Raw genomic sequence first — 18,217 nt, forward strand, 5'->3', positions numbered from 1 at the left:
ACCTCTATGGAATCTCAGTTACTTTATGATAAAAGACCAAAATAAACAGCTAAATATATGGATCCTACCAATAAGCCACACTGATGAGACAGAAAAATGCAAGTAAATTAAGGAAAAAATATTAAGGACTTTCAGGAGATACTATTAGGATATAAACAAGACTCTTCAGAGCTAAATATTTCCTAATAGAAAAATGCAACACATGGACTGATGAAGAATAATCCTTTATGGCAGCTGAACCTTTTATTCCAGACGCTCAAATGGAAACAATCTCATGATACAGAAAACACACAGATATAATCATTATTTTTTATAATTTGTATTTTTTTATTGAAGTATAGTTGATTTACAATATTGTGTTACCTTCAGGTGTACAGCAAACATATTCAGTTATACATATTTATTTTTTCAGAATCTTTTCCATTATAGGTTATTACAAGATATTGAATACAGTTCCCTGTGCTATACAATAAGTCCTTGTTGTTTACCTATTCTATCTATAGTAGTGTGTACATATTAATCCCATACTCCTGATTTACCCCCCCATCCCTTTGGTAAACATGTTTGTTTTCTATGTCTGTGACTCTTTCTGTTTTGTAAATAAGTTCATTTGCATTATTTTTTTAGATTCCACATATAAGCGATACCATATATTTGTCTTTATCTGTCTGACTTACTTCACTTAGTATGATAATCTCTAGGTCCAGCCATGTTGCTGTAAATGGCAATATTTCATTCTTTTTTATGGCTTAGTAATATTCCAGTGTGTGTGTGTGTGTGTGTGTGTGTATCTACCTATGATATATAGATATACACACACATACACACACATCTTATCCATTCATCTGTCAATGGACACTTAGGTTGCTTCCATGTCTTGGCTATCGTGAACAGTGCTGCTCTGAACACTGTGGTGTATGTATCTTTTCAAATTAGACTTTTCCTTTTTTTTCCGGACATATGCCCAGGGGTGGGCTTGCTGGATCATATGGTAACTTGAGTTTTAGTTTTTTAAGGAACCTCCATACTATTTTCCACAGTGGCTGCACCAGTTTACATTCCCACCAGCAGTATAAGAGGGTTCCCTTTTCTCCACACCCTCTCTAGCATTTATTATTTGTAGACTTTTTGATGATGACTGGTGTGAGGTGATACCTCACTGCAGTTTTGATTTGCATTTCTCTAATAATTAGTGATGTGGAGCATCTTTTCATGTGCCTATTGGCCATCTGTATGTCTTCTTTGGAGAAATGTCTATTTAGGTCTTCTGCCCATTTTTTGATTGGGTTGATTTTTTGATATTGAGTTGTATGAGCTGTTTGTATATTTTAGAAATTAAGCCCTTGCTGGTCACATCATTTGCAAATATTTTTCTCCCAGTCTGTAGGCTGTTTCGTCATTTTGTTTATGGCTTACTTTGTTGTGCAAAAGCTTAAGTGTGAATAAGTCCCATTTGTTTATTTTTGCTTTTATTTCTTTTGCCTTGGGAAATGGAGCTAAGAAAATACTGCTATCATTTATGTCAGAGAATGTTTTGCCTATGTTCTCCTCTAGGAGGTCTATAGTTTCAAGTCTTACATCTAGGTCTCTAAACCATTTTGAGTTTATTTTTGTATATGGTTTGAGGGAGTGTTCTAACATCACTAATTTACATGTAGCTGTCCAGCTTTCCCAACACCACTTGTTGAAGAGACTATCTTTTCTCCATTGTATATTTTTGCTCTCTCTGTCACAGATTAATTGACCATAGATTCATGGGTTTATTTCTGGACTCTCTATTCTGTTCCATTGATCCATGTCTATTTTTGTGCCAATACCATGCTGTTCTGATTACTGTAGCTTTGTAGTATAGTCTGAAGTCCGGAAAGGTTATGCCTCAAGTTTTGTTCTTTTTCTTCACAATGGCTTTGGCAATTCTGAGCCTTTTGTGGTTCCACATAAATTTTATTGATCTTTTCTATTGTTTTTCTTAATCTCTATTTTATTTATTTTCTCTCTGATCTTTATTATCTCCTCCCTTCTGCTGAATCTAGGTTTGTTCTTCTTTTTCTAATTCTTTTAGGTAGTAGGGTATGTTGTTTATTTGAGATTTTTTTTCTTTTCTGAGGAAGGCCTGTATCTCTATGAACTTCCCTCTTAGAACTGCTTTTGCTGCATCCCATGGATTTTGTATGGTTGTGTTTTCATTATCTTGTCTCAGGATTTTTTAAAATTTCCTCTTTGATTTCACTACTGACCCATTTGGGTTTTTTTAGTAACATGTTGTTTAGTCTCCATGTAATCATTTCTTCCTCATTTCTCTTTCTGTGGTTGATTTCTAGTTTCAAGCCGTTGTGGTCAGCAAAGATGCTTGAAATAATTTCTATTCTCTTAAATTTATCGAGGCTTGTTTTGTGTCCCAGCATATGGTTTATCCCAGAGAATGTTCCATGTGTGCTTGAATAGAATGTTTATTCTGTTTGTTTGGCTTTTTAAGATGTAATGTCCTGTAGATATCAATTAAGTCTAACTGTTATATTGTGTCATTTAGGATCTCAGTTGCCTTACTGATTTTCTGTCTGCAAGATCTGGTCATTGAAGTCAGTGGGGTGTTAAAGTCTCCTACTATTATTGTATTTCCAGCAATTTCTCCTTTTATGTCTGTTAGTGTTTGTTTTATGTATTCAGGTGCTCCTATATGGGTGCATACATGTTAACATACGACATCCTCTTCTTGTATTAATGCTTTTATCATTGTATAGTGTCCTTTTCTGTCTTTCTTCATGGCCTTTGCTTTGAAGTCTATTTTGTCTGATACGAGTATTGCTACCCCCACTTTCCTGTCATGTCCATTTGCATGAAGTATCTTTTTCCATCCCCTCATTTTCAGTCTATGTGTATCTTTTACCCTAAAGTGGGTCTCTTGTAGGCACCATGCTATAGGTTCTTGTTTTGTTATCCAATCTGCCACTCTCTGTCTTTTGATCAGAGCATTTAGTCCATTGACATTTAAAGTAATTACTGATAAGTAGGTATGTCTTTATTGCCATTTTAAACCTTGTTTTCCAGTTGATTTTGTATTTGTTTTTTGTTCCTTTCTTCTTTTTGTTTTTCCTTTTGTGGTTTGACAGTTTTGTTTTGTATTATTCTTGAGTTCTTTTCTTTTTGTTTTTTTGTAACTTATTGTGTGTTTTTGATTCGTGGTTACCCTGATTTTCAAATATGTTAACCCATTACTATATCTCCTTGCTTTAGACAGGTAGTCATATAAGTTCAAACACATTCAAAAAGATCTATATTTTCTTACTCCCCTCCCCTACATTTTGTGACTTTGATGTCCTATTTTACATCTTCATGTTATCCTCTTGCTGTTCATTTTAATTATAATCACTTTCACAAAATTTTTTGATTTTTTAAAAAATCTATGTACTGGCTTCCTTAAGTGACCAAACAATCCCTTTATGTATTTGCCTTTCCTATTGTGATTTCTCTTTCCTATAGAGTCTTGCTTCTTTTCTATTTAGAGAAGACCTTTCAATATTTCTTTTAGGATAGGTTTAGTATTACTGTATTCTTTTAGTTTTTGCTTGTCTGGGAAATTCTTTATCTCCCCTGCTACTCTAAATGATAATTTTGCTGGGTACAGTATCCTAGGTTGCAGATTTTTCCCTTTCATGACTTTGAACAGATCTTGCCACTCCCTTCTGGCTTGCAAAGTTTCTGTAGAGAAATCAGCTGATAGCCTTATGGGGTTTCCCTTGTAACTGACTGTTTGTTTTTCTCTTGATGCCTTAAGAATCCTCTCTTTACCTTTAAATTCTGACATTTTAATTATAACATGTGTCAGTGTAGGTCTGTTTTGGTTCATTTTGTTTGGGACCCTCTGTGCTTCCTGTACCTGGATATCTGTTTCCTTCTTTAGATTTGGGAAGTTTTCAGCCATAATTTCTTCAAATACACTTTCAATCCCCTTTTCTCTTTCTTCTCCTGGGATCTCTATTATGCGTAGATTGGAATGCTTAACATTATCCCATAGATCTCGTATGTTGCTTTCAATTTTTTTTTCAATTTTCTTTCTGTCTGCTGTTCTGATTGGGTGATTTCTGTTATTCTATCATCCAGATCACTTATTCATTCTTCTGCCTTATTTAGTCCACTGTTCATTGCCTTTAGCTCAGTTTTTATCTTGGCAATTGAATTGTCTAATTTTGACTAGCTCCTCTTTATAGTTTCTAGTTCCTTGGTACTCTGCATTTCTATCAATCTTTCTTAATTTCTTTAGCATTTTTATTACCTCCTTTTTGAACTCAGAGTTTGGTAGAATGGAGAGGTTTCTTTCATTTTGTGTTCTTTCAGGGGATTTCTCTTGTTCTTTTAATTGGGAGTGGTTCCTCCAATTTTTCATTTTACTCATATTTCTCTCTCTGAATTTAGGAGAAACAGTTATCTACTGTGGTCTTAAAGGGCTGTTTTGTATTTGGGAGCATCCCTGTGTAGCCTGTGTGAGTCCAGTGTTTTTGGTGCAAGGCCTGTTTTTGGTGTGGATGCCTGCCATGTTCTGGCTGTTATCCCCTTGACAGAGGGGTTGTGTTGTGGTGATCAGAGCCTGCACTGGATGTTGGGTGGGGCCTCTTCTTTGCTCTGTGGTTGTCACAGCCCTGTTGGGAGCAGGGTCTGCTCCCCAATTGTTGGAGTAGAAGCCCCCAGATCCAGTTCTAAGCTACAGTGTGAGGTAGGGAGGACTGGAATGCTCTCACTAGGAAAGGGGCCACTGTGTATTTTTCTCCAGGAGCTGTCCACCAGGACGTGCAACTCCGTGATGTCACCCGCCACCCGGTGTGTGCGCCCACAAAGTACGATATTGCTGGCACTGCCTTCAAACCAGCCTCCGCTACAGGAGCATCAATAATCAACAGACTCATACATTTCTCAGGGATGTGTATGCTCCCAAAGCCACCGGTGCGAAAACCCACTGAAGTCACGCTCCTGCACCCACTATGGGAGTGCTGGTAATCTGCTCAGATTTCAGCCCTGCCTTTGCATGTGCACACCCACTCTGGTGGCGCTTGCATGCTCCCAAAACTTGCTGGTGCACACTTCCAAAGTCCGCAGTGGCTGCAGCCATGCCCCGCTGGGAGCATGCTGACAATGAGGCTGCCATGGTGGGCCCACACCCTTCCCTTCATGTATTGACAATGGGGCTGCTATGGCAGACCTGTGCTCCGTGCCAGTTGCATCCCAGACCACACTTCAGGCCCTTCGGGCTATCTCTGCACAGCCAAACCAAGTCTCCTCACCAGGTCTGTCCACTGAAACCCGAGTTTCAGCATCCAGCCCCTGTGCATACCAGCTGGCCTGCATGTCAGGCTGCAAAGTGCACCAATGTGCAAAGACCGTCTATGCTGGTCTCCCTCTACCCTACCTGGCCATAAGCTGGCTCCTGTATTCGCCTCTGAAGCTCCCTATCTGTCCTAGTGGACCTCCCAGCTGGTGAAGCAGGTTCCCAGGGTGAGGAAACCTTTCTTCTTTCACAGGTCCCTCCCAGGGGTGCAGGTCCTGTCCTGATTCCTTTCTATTTCCCCTTTCATCCTAACCAGTTATGTGGGTATCTTTCTTGCAGTTTTGGTTGTATTAGATCTTCTGCCAGCTTTCAGTATGTATTCTGTGAGAACTACTCCACGTGTAGATGTATTATTTCATGTATCTGTGGGAGGAGGTGAGCTCCATGTCCTTCTATGCTGCCATCTTGACAGCTTGTCCCTTCTTGATAAAATCATTACTGAAAAGTAAGAGACTTGGAAGACAAATTCAGGAGGTCTGCAAATAATGAATAAAAGAAAGAAAACAGGACAAACCTTGTTCTATTCTTCTCTTATTTAGGAAAAAGAAAAAAAAAATCCCTACCTGCAGAAACAGACTGAAGTCTTCAGATTGAAACACCTAAGACTCAGGTTTAATTTGGGTGGATTGGCGCGGGGTGGGAAGGAGGGAGGCAGGCAGAGGGAGACAATTTAATGAAAAAAAAAGATACAATCTTGTAAGTAAAAATAACCTAATTTCAATCACAAAGAGAAAAATCTTTCAAAGAAAAAGAATAGGTTTCCTGAAAAGGGAAAAGACTCAGATTAACACTAGACTTCTCACTAATAACCCTAGAAACCAGAGGGCACTAGAACATTACCTCATGGCTAGGAAAAAAAAAAAGAATCTCAATCTAAGAATCCTGTACCTAGACAGGATATCCTTCACCATGCTTAAAGAACAGTACGTTCAGATATTATTTAATATATGAATGCCCACCGTGTGCAGAAAATGCTCTTGGCATTGAAACTATAGTGAAAATAACAAGCAGAAAGACATAGAACTAATATTCTGGGTTTGAAAAATGGACAGGGACTTCCCTGGTGGCGCAGTGGATAAAGACTCCGCACTCCCAATGCAGGGGATCTGGGTTCAATCCCTGGTCAGGGAACTAGATCCCACATGCATGCCGCAACCAAGAGTTCGCATGCCACAACTAAGGAGCCTGTGTGCCACAACTAAGGAAAGCTGCAACTAAGGAGCCGGCAAGCCGCAACTAAGGGGCCCGCGAGCCAGAACTAAGACCCGGTGCAACCAAATAAATAAATTTAAAAAGAAAAAAAGAAAAATGGACAAACACAGGCAACCTACAGAAGAGGAACTGCAAAGGGCCAATAAATATAGGAAAAGATGCCAAACCTCACTAGCAATAGAAATTAAACAAATGGAAATAAAAATGACAAGACCATTTTTCACCAATCCAATGCAGGCACAAATGTAGGTCAACAGGAATCTTAAGAACACATAGGAGTGACTCTGGAAACTGACACAATTTTATGAAAAAATGATTTGGCAATATTCATGAAAAAGAATACACATATACACTTTGACCCAGCAATCCTACATAGGGGAAAGTGCCCTAAAGAAATAAATGCACCAATACAAAAGGGTATATGTATAACGATGTTTACTGCAGCACTGTTTATAGTTGCCAAAGGTCCATTAAGAGAAGAATAGCAAAGAAAATAAGAAACTTCCACACTATGGAATATTATACAAATACTAAAACTAATAAGTTGGAAGTATATGTATTAATCTAGAAGAGTAGTCATAATATACTAAGTGAAAAAAATCAAATTCCAGAGTAATGTGTAAATTAAGATGTCAATTTTGTGTGAAAATAATGAAAATTTCTATATTTATCTATTTAAGTATCTTCTCATCTGTAAGTTAGAATCCTTTGCAAACATTCAAAATCAAGTTATAGAAAAATGTTGAAGTGAGACAATGTTCATGATATAACATGTCAAAAAAGCTGTACAGTAGCTTTCTATATAAAGAAAAAAATATGTTTTTGATAATCCTCTACCTATGAAAACTCAGATTTATCAAATGTGCTCCTCATGAACAGGTGACATTAGCAGTCACTTATAGTAATATCACTTTGGATTTAAAAACAAACAGACTTCAGCAGCCTTTCAAATTCTATGTACTATTAAATATAAGTGTATCTGCAAACATCCATTAAAAAAATATAGGAACATAAGTAAAAATTAATGATTATTTATGAGTAGTGAAGTTATTTATTTTTTCTTGTTTATCTCTACAATTCTCAGATTTTCTTCATCGAACATTTATCCCCCTTATTAAAAACTAAAACTTTAAAAAATCCAATTCTCAAAACTATAAAACTCCTAAAAGATAACATAACAGAAAATCTACATGACCTCGGTTTGGTGATGACTTTTAGATACAACACCAAAGGCACAACCGATGAAATAAACTGATAAGCTAGACATCATTAAAATTAAAAACTTCTGCTCTGCAAAAAATCTGTCAAAAGAATGAAAAGACAAGCCACAGACTGGCAGAAAATATTTGCAAAAGACATATCTGATAAAGGACTGTTATCCAAAATAACAAAGAACTCTTAAAATTCAAAAATAAGAAAACAAACAACCCAACTAAAAAATGGGCCAAAGACCTTAACAGGCACCTCACCAAAGATATATGGATGGCAAATAAGCATACGAAAAGATATTCCATAGCATATGTCAGAAGAAAAATGCAAATTAAAACAACGAGATACCACTATACACCTATCAGAATGACCATAATCCAAAACACTGACAACACTGTCAAAGATGTGGAGTAACAGGAACTCTCATTCATTGCTGATGGAAATACAAAATGGTACAGCCACTCTGGAAGACAGTTTGGCAGTTTCTTACAAAACTAAACATAGTTTTACCATACAACCCAGCAAGTGCACCTCAGCACATGAAAGGAGTTGAAAACATGTCTGTAAGAAAACCTGCACATAGATGTTTATACCAGCTTTATTCATAACTGCTAAAATTTGGAAGCAACCAAGATGTCCTTCAGTAGGTGAATGTATAAACTGTAATACATCCAAACAATGAATTAATATTCATGCTAAAAAGAAATGAGCTATCAAGTCATGAAAAGACGCAGAGGAACGTTAAATGCATACTACTAAGTGAAAGAAGCTAATCTGAAAAGGCTACATACTGTATGATTCCAATTATATGACATTCTAGAAAAGGCAAAACTATGAAGACAATAAAACAGATCAGTGGCTGCCGGGGATTATGGGATATGAAGGGATAAACAGGCAAAGCACAGAGGATTTGAGGGGCAGTGAAACTACTCTTTATATACTATAATGGTGGATACATGTCATTACAAATTCATCCAAACCCACACAATGTACAACACCAAAAGTGCACTGTAATGCAAACTATGGGCTCTGGGTGATAATGATGGTGAATGTAGATTCACCAATTGTAACAAATGTATCACTGTAGTGGAGGATAATTGGGGGAGGCTATGCATGTGTTGGGGCAGGGAGTAATGAAAGAAATCTTTATACCTTCCTCTCAATTTTGCTGTTAACTTAAAATTGCTCTAAAAGACAAAGTCTATTTTTCATAAAGTCCATTTATGACCTTATAATTCATATAAGCTAAACCATTAATTCATGTTTTAAATTATACAGAGATGAATTAACTTAAATCACTTGAATCAGGTCAGCATTTACTTAGCATATTTAACATAAACCAGACTACAATAGCTAAATTTATGTTCATCATGATATCTCCAGTTGTATGGAAATGTATCTTCTAGAAAAAGACTATAAGCAATAACTAAGTAAAATAAAAACTGGATTTTCAGCAGCCAAAAAGAGTAAATTGCTTGTTATCTTCTCTTACATATGTATTTTACCCACCCCCAACTTGAGAACAGAAATAATTCCTAACTTCTTTGTTTTCTTAATATTCAGTATATGCAAAGGTTAATAAATTATTGTGAAATTGTTTCTGTAAAGGTTGTTTCTAGTTATCTGGTACCTGGCCCTGGAGTAATCAGGAGTGGGGAATAGTGGCCCAAGTTAAAGAGCTCCATAAAGGATGTTAAAGAGCTCCATAAATGATGTGCTTGAGGGTACAGGCTGTGAAGTGCTTGGTTTGCACATGAAAGGAACATTAGCAGGTAATCCTTTACTATCTCTAGAAATTGGCTAGCCCTGAGAGGGGCAGTCTCTCCAGGGCCAGCGTCAAAGCATCAAAATACAGAAAAACAACAACAAAAGATTACAGAGAGTGTATATATGTCCATGCCACTCTCTCACTTTGTCACAGCTTACCCTTCCCCCTCCCTATATCCTCAAGTCCATTCTCTAGTAGGTCTGTGTCTTTATTCCCGTTTTACCCCTAGGTTCCTCATGACCTTTTTTTTTTTTTTCTTAGATTCCATATATATGTGTTAGCATACGGTATTTGTTTTTCTCTTTCTAACTTACTTCACTCTGTATGACAGACTCTAGGTCCATCCACCTCACTACAAATAACTCCATTTCGTTTCTTTTTATGGCTGAGTAATATTCCATTGTATATATGTGCCACATCTTCTTTATCCATTCATCCGATGATGGACACTTAGGTTGCTTCCATGTTCTGGCTATTGTAAATAGAGCTGCAATGAACATTTTGGTACATGACTCTTTTTGACTTATGGTTTTCTCAGGGTATATGCCCAGTAGTGGGATTGCTGGGTCGTATGGTAGTTCTATTTTTAGTTTTTAAGGAACCTCCATACTGTTCTCCATAGTGGCTGTATCAATTTACATTCCCACCAACAGTGCAGGAGGGTTCCCTTTTCTCCACACCCTCTCCAGCATTTATTGTTTCTAGATTTTTTGATGATGGCCACTCTGACTGGTGTCAGATGATATCGTAATTGGACTTTGACACTTTTGAGAATGTCGTTATTAAAACTTGACTAATACAGCTTACCAAAAAAAAAAACAAACTACAGACAGAAAACAAATTTTCATAAATTTTACTGTTACAAAATTCTAAATGTAATAGTGATGAAAATTTAGTACAATTTTTCTTTGTAATATATATCCACTAAAGAGAATGAAATTCTTTTTGTGGGGATAATATTTTTTGCTTAATTGAGGTTTAAAGTTAATGTTCCCCTGCCAACATAATATTCAATGGGGAAAAGCTGAAAGCCTTCCTGCTAAAATCTAGAACAAGACAAGGATGCCTACTCTCACCACTTCTATTCAACATAATATTGGAAGTCCTAGCCAAAGCAATCAGACAAGAAAAGGAAATAAAAGGTATCCAAATTGGAAGGGAAGAGGTAAAATTGTCATAATACACAGATGACAAGATACTATATATCGAAAACCCTAAAAACTCCACACAAAAACTACTAGAACTGATAAACGAATTCAGCAACATAGCAGGATACAAGATTAACATACAGAAATCAGTTGCACCTCTTTACCCTACCAATGAAATATCAGAAAGTTAAAAAAAAAAATCCCTTTAAAACTGCATCCAAAAAATGAAATAAAATACTTAGGAATAAAACTGACCAAGGAGGTTAAAGACTTATATGCTGAGAATTATAAAACATTGATAAAGGAAACTGAAAATGACTCAAAGAAATGGAAAGACACTTCATGCTTTTGGACTGAAAAAATTAATATTGTTAAAATGGCCATACTACCCAAAGCAATCTACAGATTTAATGCAATCCCTATCATAAAATTACCCATGACCTTTTTCACAGAACTAGAACAAATAATCCTAAAATTTATATGGAACCATAAAAGACCCAGAACTGTCAAAGCAATCCTGAGGAAAAAGAACATAGCAGGAGGCATAACTCTCCCAGACTTCAGAAAATGCTACAAAGCTACAGTAACCAAAACAGCATGGCATGGTACTGGCACAAAAACAGACATATGGATAAACGGAACAGAACAGAGAGCCCAGAAATAGACCCACACACCCACACTCAGTCAATCTTTGACAAAGGAGGCAAGAAGTCATCTCTTCTTCTTCTTCTTCTTGCTGAAGAAGTCTCTTCAGCAAGCAGTGTTGGGAAAGCTGGACAGCTGCATGTAAATCAGTGAAGTTAGAACACACTCTCACACCACACACAAAAATAAACTCAAAGTGGCTTAAAGACTTAAATATAAGACATGACACCATAAAACTCCTAGAAGAGAACATAAGCGAAACATTCTCTGACATAAACTGTAGCAGTGTTTTCTTAGGTCAGTCTCCTAAGGCAATAGAAATAAAAACAAAAATAAAAAAACGGGACCTATTCAGACTTACAAGCTTTGGCACAGCAAAGGAAACCATGAACAAAATGAAAAGACAACCTATGGAATGGGAGAAAATATTTGCAAATGATGTGACCAACAAGGGCTTAATTTCCAAAATATACAAACAGCTCATACAACTCAATAACAAAAAATCAAACAACCCAATCAAAAAATGGGCAGAAGACCTAAGTAGACATTTCTCCGAAGAAGACATACAGATGGCCAACAGGCACATGAAAAGATGCTCCACATCGCTAATGATCAGAGAAATGCAAATCAAAAGGTAAAATTAACCAGACCTAAACACATTAATGGAATAGAGGAGAAATGCAGAAATAAACCCAAATGGATATGAGAATGTAGTATGACATAAACACAAAGTTTATCATTTTTATGAGACATCCTTGGGAACAGAGGGCAGGATTTATAATATAAATTTGGGAGTACCACGTAAATACAGATGAAAGCTTAAAAAATCTAGATCAGACTTCAAGGACAAAACAGGAAAGTGAGAGGAATAAAAAGAAAAGGATATAGGCACCGTTTAGGAATGGGAGAAAGTAGAAGAATCAAGAAAGACGATATAGTAGAAGTAACCTGAATAGAAGAATCGGTACAGCAATTCCTATCACAGATGGTAAATACTAATGGGTGTGAAGAAGAGAAAGGATCTCATCTAAGAGAATTAAATTTAAATGCGATGTAATGATTTCATAAAAAAACAGCATTAAAGTTGAAAAATGTACTTACTGACACAGCTATCATGGTACTATCTGGCCTCCATTCAGCTTGCTTGTAGGATCCAAACTGAGAAGATGATTTTGCAGGTTCCTTGTAGGTTACGATTAATACACTAGGCTGGAAGAAAACAGTTTTATTTTATTAATATCTCATAAAAAGTAAAAAATTTAAGATAACATCATGGAGTACACTCTGACAGTATTTTAATAATTCTAGAAGTATAATAAAAGATAACATAATCCAATATTAAATGAGTTTAAACAGTCCAAGCAAATCAACTAAAAAGAACCATAAAGAAAGACAATCTGAATAAGCCTATATCAATTAAAGAAATTGAATCGATAATTAATAACCTTCAAAAACAGAAAAGACCAGGCCCAGATGGGTTCACTGGTGGATTCTACCAAACATTTAAGGAAGAAATTATACAAATTTTCTACAATCTCTTCCACAAGATAAAAGCAGAGAATACTAACTAACTCCTCCTATGGCCAGTATTACCCTAATACTAAAACCAGAAAACACATTATAAGAAAATAAAATGACAAATCAAGAGCTCTCATGCACATAGATGCAAAAATTCTGAACACAATATTAGCAAATCAAATCGAACAACGTATAAAAAGAATCATATACTATAATCAAGTGGGATTTATTACAGGTCTGCAAGATTGGTTCAACATTTGAAAATTAATATAATCCACCATCATATCAACAGACTAAAGGAAAAAAAAATCACATGATCTTATCAATAGATGCAGAGAAAGAATTTGACAAAATCCAACACCCATTCGTGACAAAAACTCTCAGCAAACTAGAAACAGAGGGGAACTTCTGCAACCTGACAAAGAACATCTACAAAAACCTATAGCTAACAACATACTCACTGGAAGAAACTAGCTTTCCTGATAAGATCAGGAACAAAGTAAGGATACTCCCTCTTACCCTTCCTTTTCAAAATCATACTGGGAGAACACAAGAAAAGGAAATGAAAGATATACAGATTGAGAAGAAAGAAATACAACTTATTCTTAGATGACATGACTGCCCATATAGAAAATCAGAAAGAATGAACAATAACAAAAAAACTTGTGGAAGTAATAAGTGACTATGGCAAGGTTGCAGGATACAATGTTAATATATACAAGTCAACTGCTTTCCTATATACTAGCATTGAACAAGTGGAATTTTCAATAAAAAATATTTAGGTATAAATTCAAAATATGTGTAAGATCTATGTGAGGAAAACTATGAAGTTTCAATGAACAAAATAAGAAAAAATAAATGGAGAGACATTCCAAATTCATGGATTAAAAAGCCTAGTATTGTCAAGATGTTCAGTTCTTCCCAATTTGATCTACAGATTCAACACAATCCCAATCAAAATCACAGCAAGTTATTTTACAGATATTGACAAACTGGTTCTAAGGTTTACATGGAGAGGCAAAAGACCGAGAACGGCCAACACAATACTGAAGGAAAAGAACTAAGTTGAAAGACTGACACCACCCAACTTCAAAACTTACTATAAAGATACAGTAATGAAGAGAGTGTGGTATTGGCAAAAGAAAACAGATCAATGAAAGAATAGCCTAGAAACAGACACACATAAATACATTCAACTGACCTTTGACAAAGAAGCAAAGGCAACACAATGGAGAACAGACAGTTTTCAACAAATGATGCTGGAACAACTGGACATCCACATTCTGGCACTACAAGAAGCTCCACAAGGTCATCTTGTACTCTGTCTGTCCTTGCCCTAAAATCAGCCATTTTTTCAGGGATTCCTGACTCTTTTATTAGAGATAGTATTTAGAAAAGAAGACCTGAAAACAAGATGCTTACTGCTAGTGGGGTGTCATTACTTGTAGGTCCTCTCAGCAAACACAGTAGGAAGTATATGAACCTATACTAACCCACATATACACATGTATCTCTACATATTTCTTTCAATATATGCATATATTTATAAACAAAAACATATGTGACTATAATCAAGCACAATGTGGTTCTTTCTAGCCTTCTCCCTTACTTATTTGGAACTTTCTTCAGACAGTGAGAACCTGGCTATCATTTCATATAACTAATTTAGTTCTTTGTTCAACCTTACCATATGTATACAGTATTTTGGAATTGCTAACTATACCCCTATAATCAAACAAATTTACCAAACACAATACAGTTTTTTTTTGATAACTTCTTCTACTTTAGCCTTAGAATAACGAGTTACAATGCCATTTTCCAAAGTTACATAGGTCATCCCCTTAGAAGCTTTTTTTAATCTCTGAAAGTGAAACACAAAAGTTTCTAAGAAGCTAACAAAGCTCCAAACACATTAAAACTGCTAGGCATTAGTTGTCTGTACTTCAAATATCAATTAAAAGTTAAAAACAAATACCCTGGGGGCAGTGACATTAACAAAATGTCACAGTAAAAAGTCCTAGATTCTCTTCCCCACCACCCCCCACGACAATTCGCAGACAAATCCCCTTTTGTGAGAAATACAGAAACGAATTGAAAAGCACCTGAATGCTGGATGAATGAGAGATCACACTCATCAAAGCTGGTAGGGAAATTCAGGACACCTTCTCACCAGAATTCCTACCACCAACACAGTGCCATACAATCAGGATGAAACCCTCCAACTCCCAGCTAATCCCTACAAAGGAAAAGGGGTGGTCTGTGTGTCAGATGCCCCAACCTTTCCACAGGGATCCTCAGAGGACAGGCTTCTAACTTGTCAGTCTTGAAGCACTGTCAGAACCGGCATCATCTAGCTACCTGGGGGAGAACAGAGACAACAGCTTGGACTGGTAGTCACCAATAGCTCCTCTCCACAGCTTAGCACAGAGTTAGCAGAGAAAATAATTCTAGCTCTCAGCTTTTCCCTGGGAAAAAAAGAGTTGATCCACAGGTTCAAAAGCCCAATTTCTATGGGGCCTATTCAAAGGAATGGGTTCTGTCTTACCTGCCTCAGAGTGTTGACAGGATCTGGAAAAATCTAGCTGCCTGGGGTCTAGTGAGCACAGAGACAGAGGTTTGGGCAGGCAGTTGCCATAGCCCATCTCCCTGGCTAAGTATAGAGCAAGTGGATAAAAAACCCAACCCCAACTTCTCCCTGGGGAGCTAAAGATTAGTCCACAATTCCAATGCCCCAACTTTTCCGGGGGCTGCCCAAAAAAGGGGTGGGGGTGGGGGGGGTCTGTCTTGCCTTCCACTGGGCAATAATGAGACCTGGCATAATTTAGCCACCAGGTAGCTAATAAGAATAGAAACCGAGGTTTGGGCTGCCAGTTCCCAAAGCTCCTCCCCCAGCGCAGCACAGAGCAAGTGGATGAAAAAACGCAGCTCTCAGCTTCTCCCAAGGGAGGGAAAGAGTTGGCTAAACCATCAAATGATCCAACTTTTTTAGAGGTTGCCTGAGAAATGGCTTCAGTCTCACTTGTTTTGATGCTGTGAGGGGATGTAGAATAACCTAGACATCAGGCGGCCGCAAAGAATAAAGTAAAGATGCTGAACTAGAATATAGTTTTGAGATGCCACCAGAATCTCTGGCTGGGCTGACTGGTAGGGATCTTCTTCTATATGAGGCCAATCCATAAAGACTGGAGAGGTGGCTGCTTTGCCTAATGCACAAACACCAAAAAAGAGAGTCAAGGAAGACGAAGAAACAGGCAAATATGTTCCAAAGGACACAGGACAAATCTCTAGAAAGAGATCCTAATGGCGCTTCCCTGGTGGCACAGTGATTAAGAATCCGCCTGCCAATGCAGGGGACACGGGTTCAAGCCCTGGTCTGGGAAGATCCCACATGTCGCAGAGCAACTGAGCCCGTGCTCCACAACTACTGAGCCTGCGCTCTGGAGCCCGCAAGCCACAACTACTGAGCCCAAGTGCCACAACTGCTGAAGCCCACGTGCCTAGAGCCAGTGCTCCGCAACAAGAAAAGCCACTGCAATGAGAAGCCTGCGTGCCGCAACAAAGAGTAGCCCCTGCTCACCGCAACTAGAGAAAGCTCGCGCACAGCAACAAAAACCCAATGCAGCTAAAAATAAAATAAATAAATTTAAAAAAAAAAAGAAAGAGACCCTAATGAAATAGAGATATATGATTTACTAGACAAATAATTCAAAATAACCATCATAAAGATGTTCACTGAGATCAGGAGAACGATGCACGAACACAGTAAGAATTTCAACAAAGACAAAATACTAAATAAATAATTATTAAATAAACATATATAAATAGGGGCTTCCCTGGTGGCGCAGTGGTTGGGAATCCGCCTGCCAATGCAGGGGACACAAGTTCAAGCCCTGGTCCAGGGGGATCTCCCATGCCACAGAGCAGCTGGGCCCATGCACTACAGCTGCTGAGCCTGTGCTCTAGAGCCCACGAGCCACAACTACTGAGCCCGCATGCCACAACTACTGAGGCCCGCGTGCCTAGAGCCCGTGCTCTGCAGTGGGAGAGGTCACCACAGTGAGAGGCCTGTGCACCGCAGCAAGGAGTGGCCCCCGCTCACCACAACTGGAGAGGGCCCGAGTGCAGCGGCGAAGACCCAACACAGCCAGAAGTAAAATAAATAAAATAAATTTAAAATATATATATAAACATATTTTATATACATATTATATATATAATTTATTATATATAAACATAAAACTACCAAACAGAAATCACAGAGCTAAAGAATATAACTGAAATAAAAACTCACTAGAGGGATTCAACAGAAGACTAGATCAGGCAGAAAGAAAAAAGGTTTAAGAAAAGTCATCAGGAATCATTCAATCACAAAACAAAAAGAAAAAAAAATGAAAAAAAGAGTAAAAAAACAACCTAAGGAACTTGTGAGATACCAACAAGCAGATCAATGTATGCTCAGAAGAGAAAGAGAAATGACCAGAAAACTTTGTCAAAGAAATAATGGCTGAAAACTTCCCAAATCTGGGGAAGGAAATGGATGCCCTGATACAAAAAGCCCAAAGAACCCCAAAGAGGAACTCAAAGAAATCCACAATGAAACAAATTAAAATTAAATTGTCAAAAGTCAAAGCAAAGAGAGAATTTTAAAAGCAGAAGAAAAAGGCAACTTGTCATGTACAAGGGAACCCCCATAGGACTATAAGCAAATTTCTCAGCAGAAACCTTGCAGGCCAGAAAGGAGTGGAATGATATATTCTAAGTGCTAAAAGGAAAAAGCCGCCAACCAAGAATACTATAACTGGCAAACTATCCTTCAAAAAAGAAGGAAAATTAAAATCTTTCCCAAACAAACAAAAACTGACAGAGTTCATCACCACTAGACCTACTTACCAGAAATGCTGAAGGGAGTTCTTCAAGTTAAAATGAAAGGTCACAGAACAGCAACACTATAGCATAAAAAAGTATAAAACTGACTGGTAGAGGTAAATATATAGACAAATACAGAATACTATAACGATAAGTAAATTCCTTTTAATCCTAGTATAAAAGTTAAAAGATGAAAGTATCAAAATAACCTAATAAATATAGTAATAGATGCATAACAGCTATTAATTAATTAATTCACCTATTAGAGACCTATATGTAAAACCTGATCCATCAAAGTTCAGGAATATAGGAGAAAATCTTTTGTGGTCTTGGGTTAGGCAAAGAGTTCTTAGATAAAACACAGCATTTATTTCATGACTCACAAAATAAATATTATTAAAACTGACAGACTAGTCCTTATAAAAATCACCTATTTCTCTTCAAAAAACACTACTAAAAAGAATAAAACACATGCTACAAACTGGAAAAAAAATTTGCAAATCATATATCTGCATCAATGACTTGTATTCA

At 37.2% G+C, this 18,217-nt stretch overlaps 1 protein-coding gene across 4 annotated transcripts in view; it reads right to left on the bottom strand.

The window, feature by feature from the left end:
* RIC1 (RIC1 homolog, RAB6A GEF complex partner 1) overlaps window positions 1–18,217 on the bottom strand; it is a 133,713-nt gene that overhangs the window by 83,186 nt on the left and 32,310 nt on the right. For all 4 annotated transcript variants that reach the window (XM_036855219.1, XM_036855220.1, XM_036855218.1 and 1 more), the window contains exon 2: window positions 12,404–12,511. In XM_036855219.1, the coding sequence (XP_036711114.1) occupies window positions 12,404–12,511 (108 nt within the window). The remainder of the gene's footprint in view (window positions 1–12,403; window positions 12,512–18,217) is intronic.

This window comes from Balaenoptera musculus, chromosome 6, assembly GCF_009873245.2.
Source record: "Balaenoptera musculus isolate JJ_BM4_2016_0621 chromosome 6, mBalMus1.pri.v3, whole genome shotgun sequence".
Taxonomy (NCBI): Eukaryota; Metazoa; Chordata; class Mammalia; order Artiodactyla; family Balaenopteridae; genus Balaenoptera; species Balaenoptera musculus.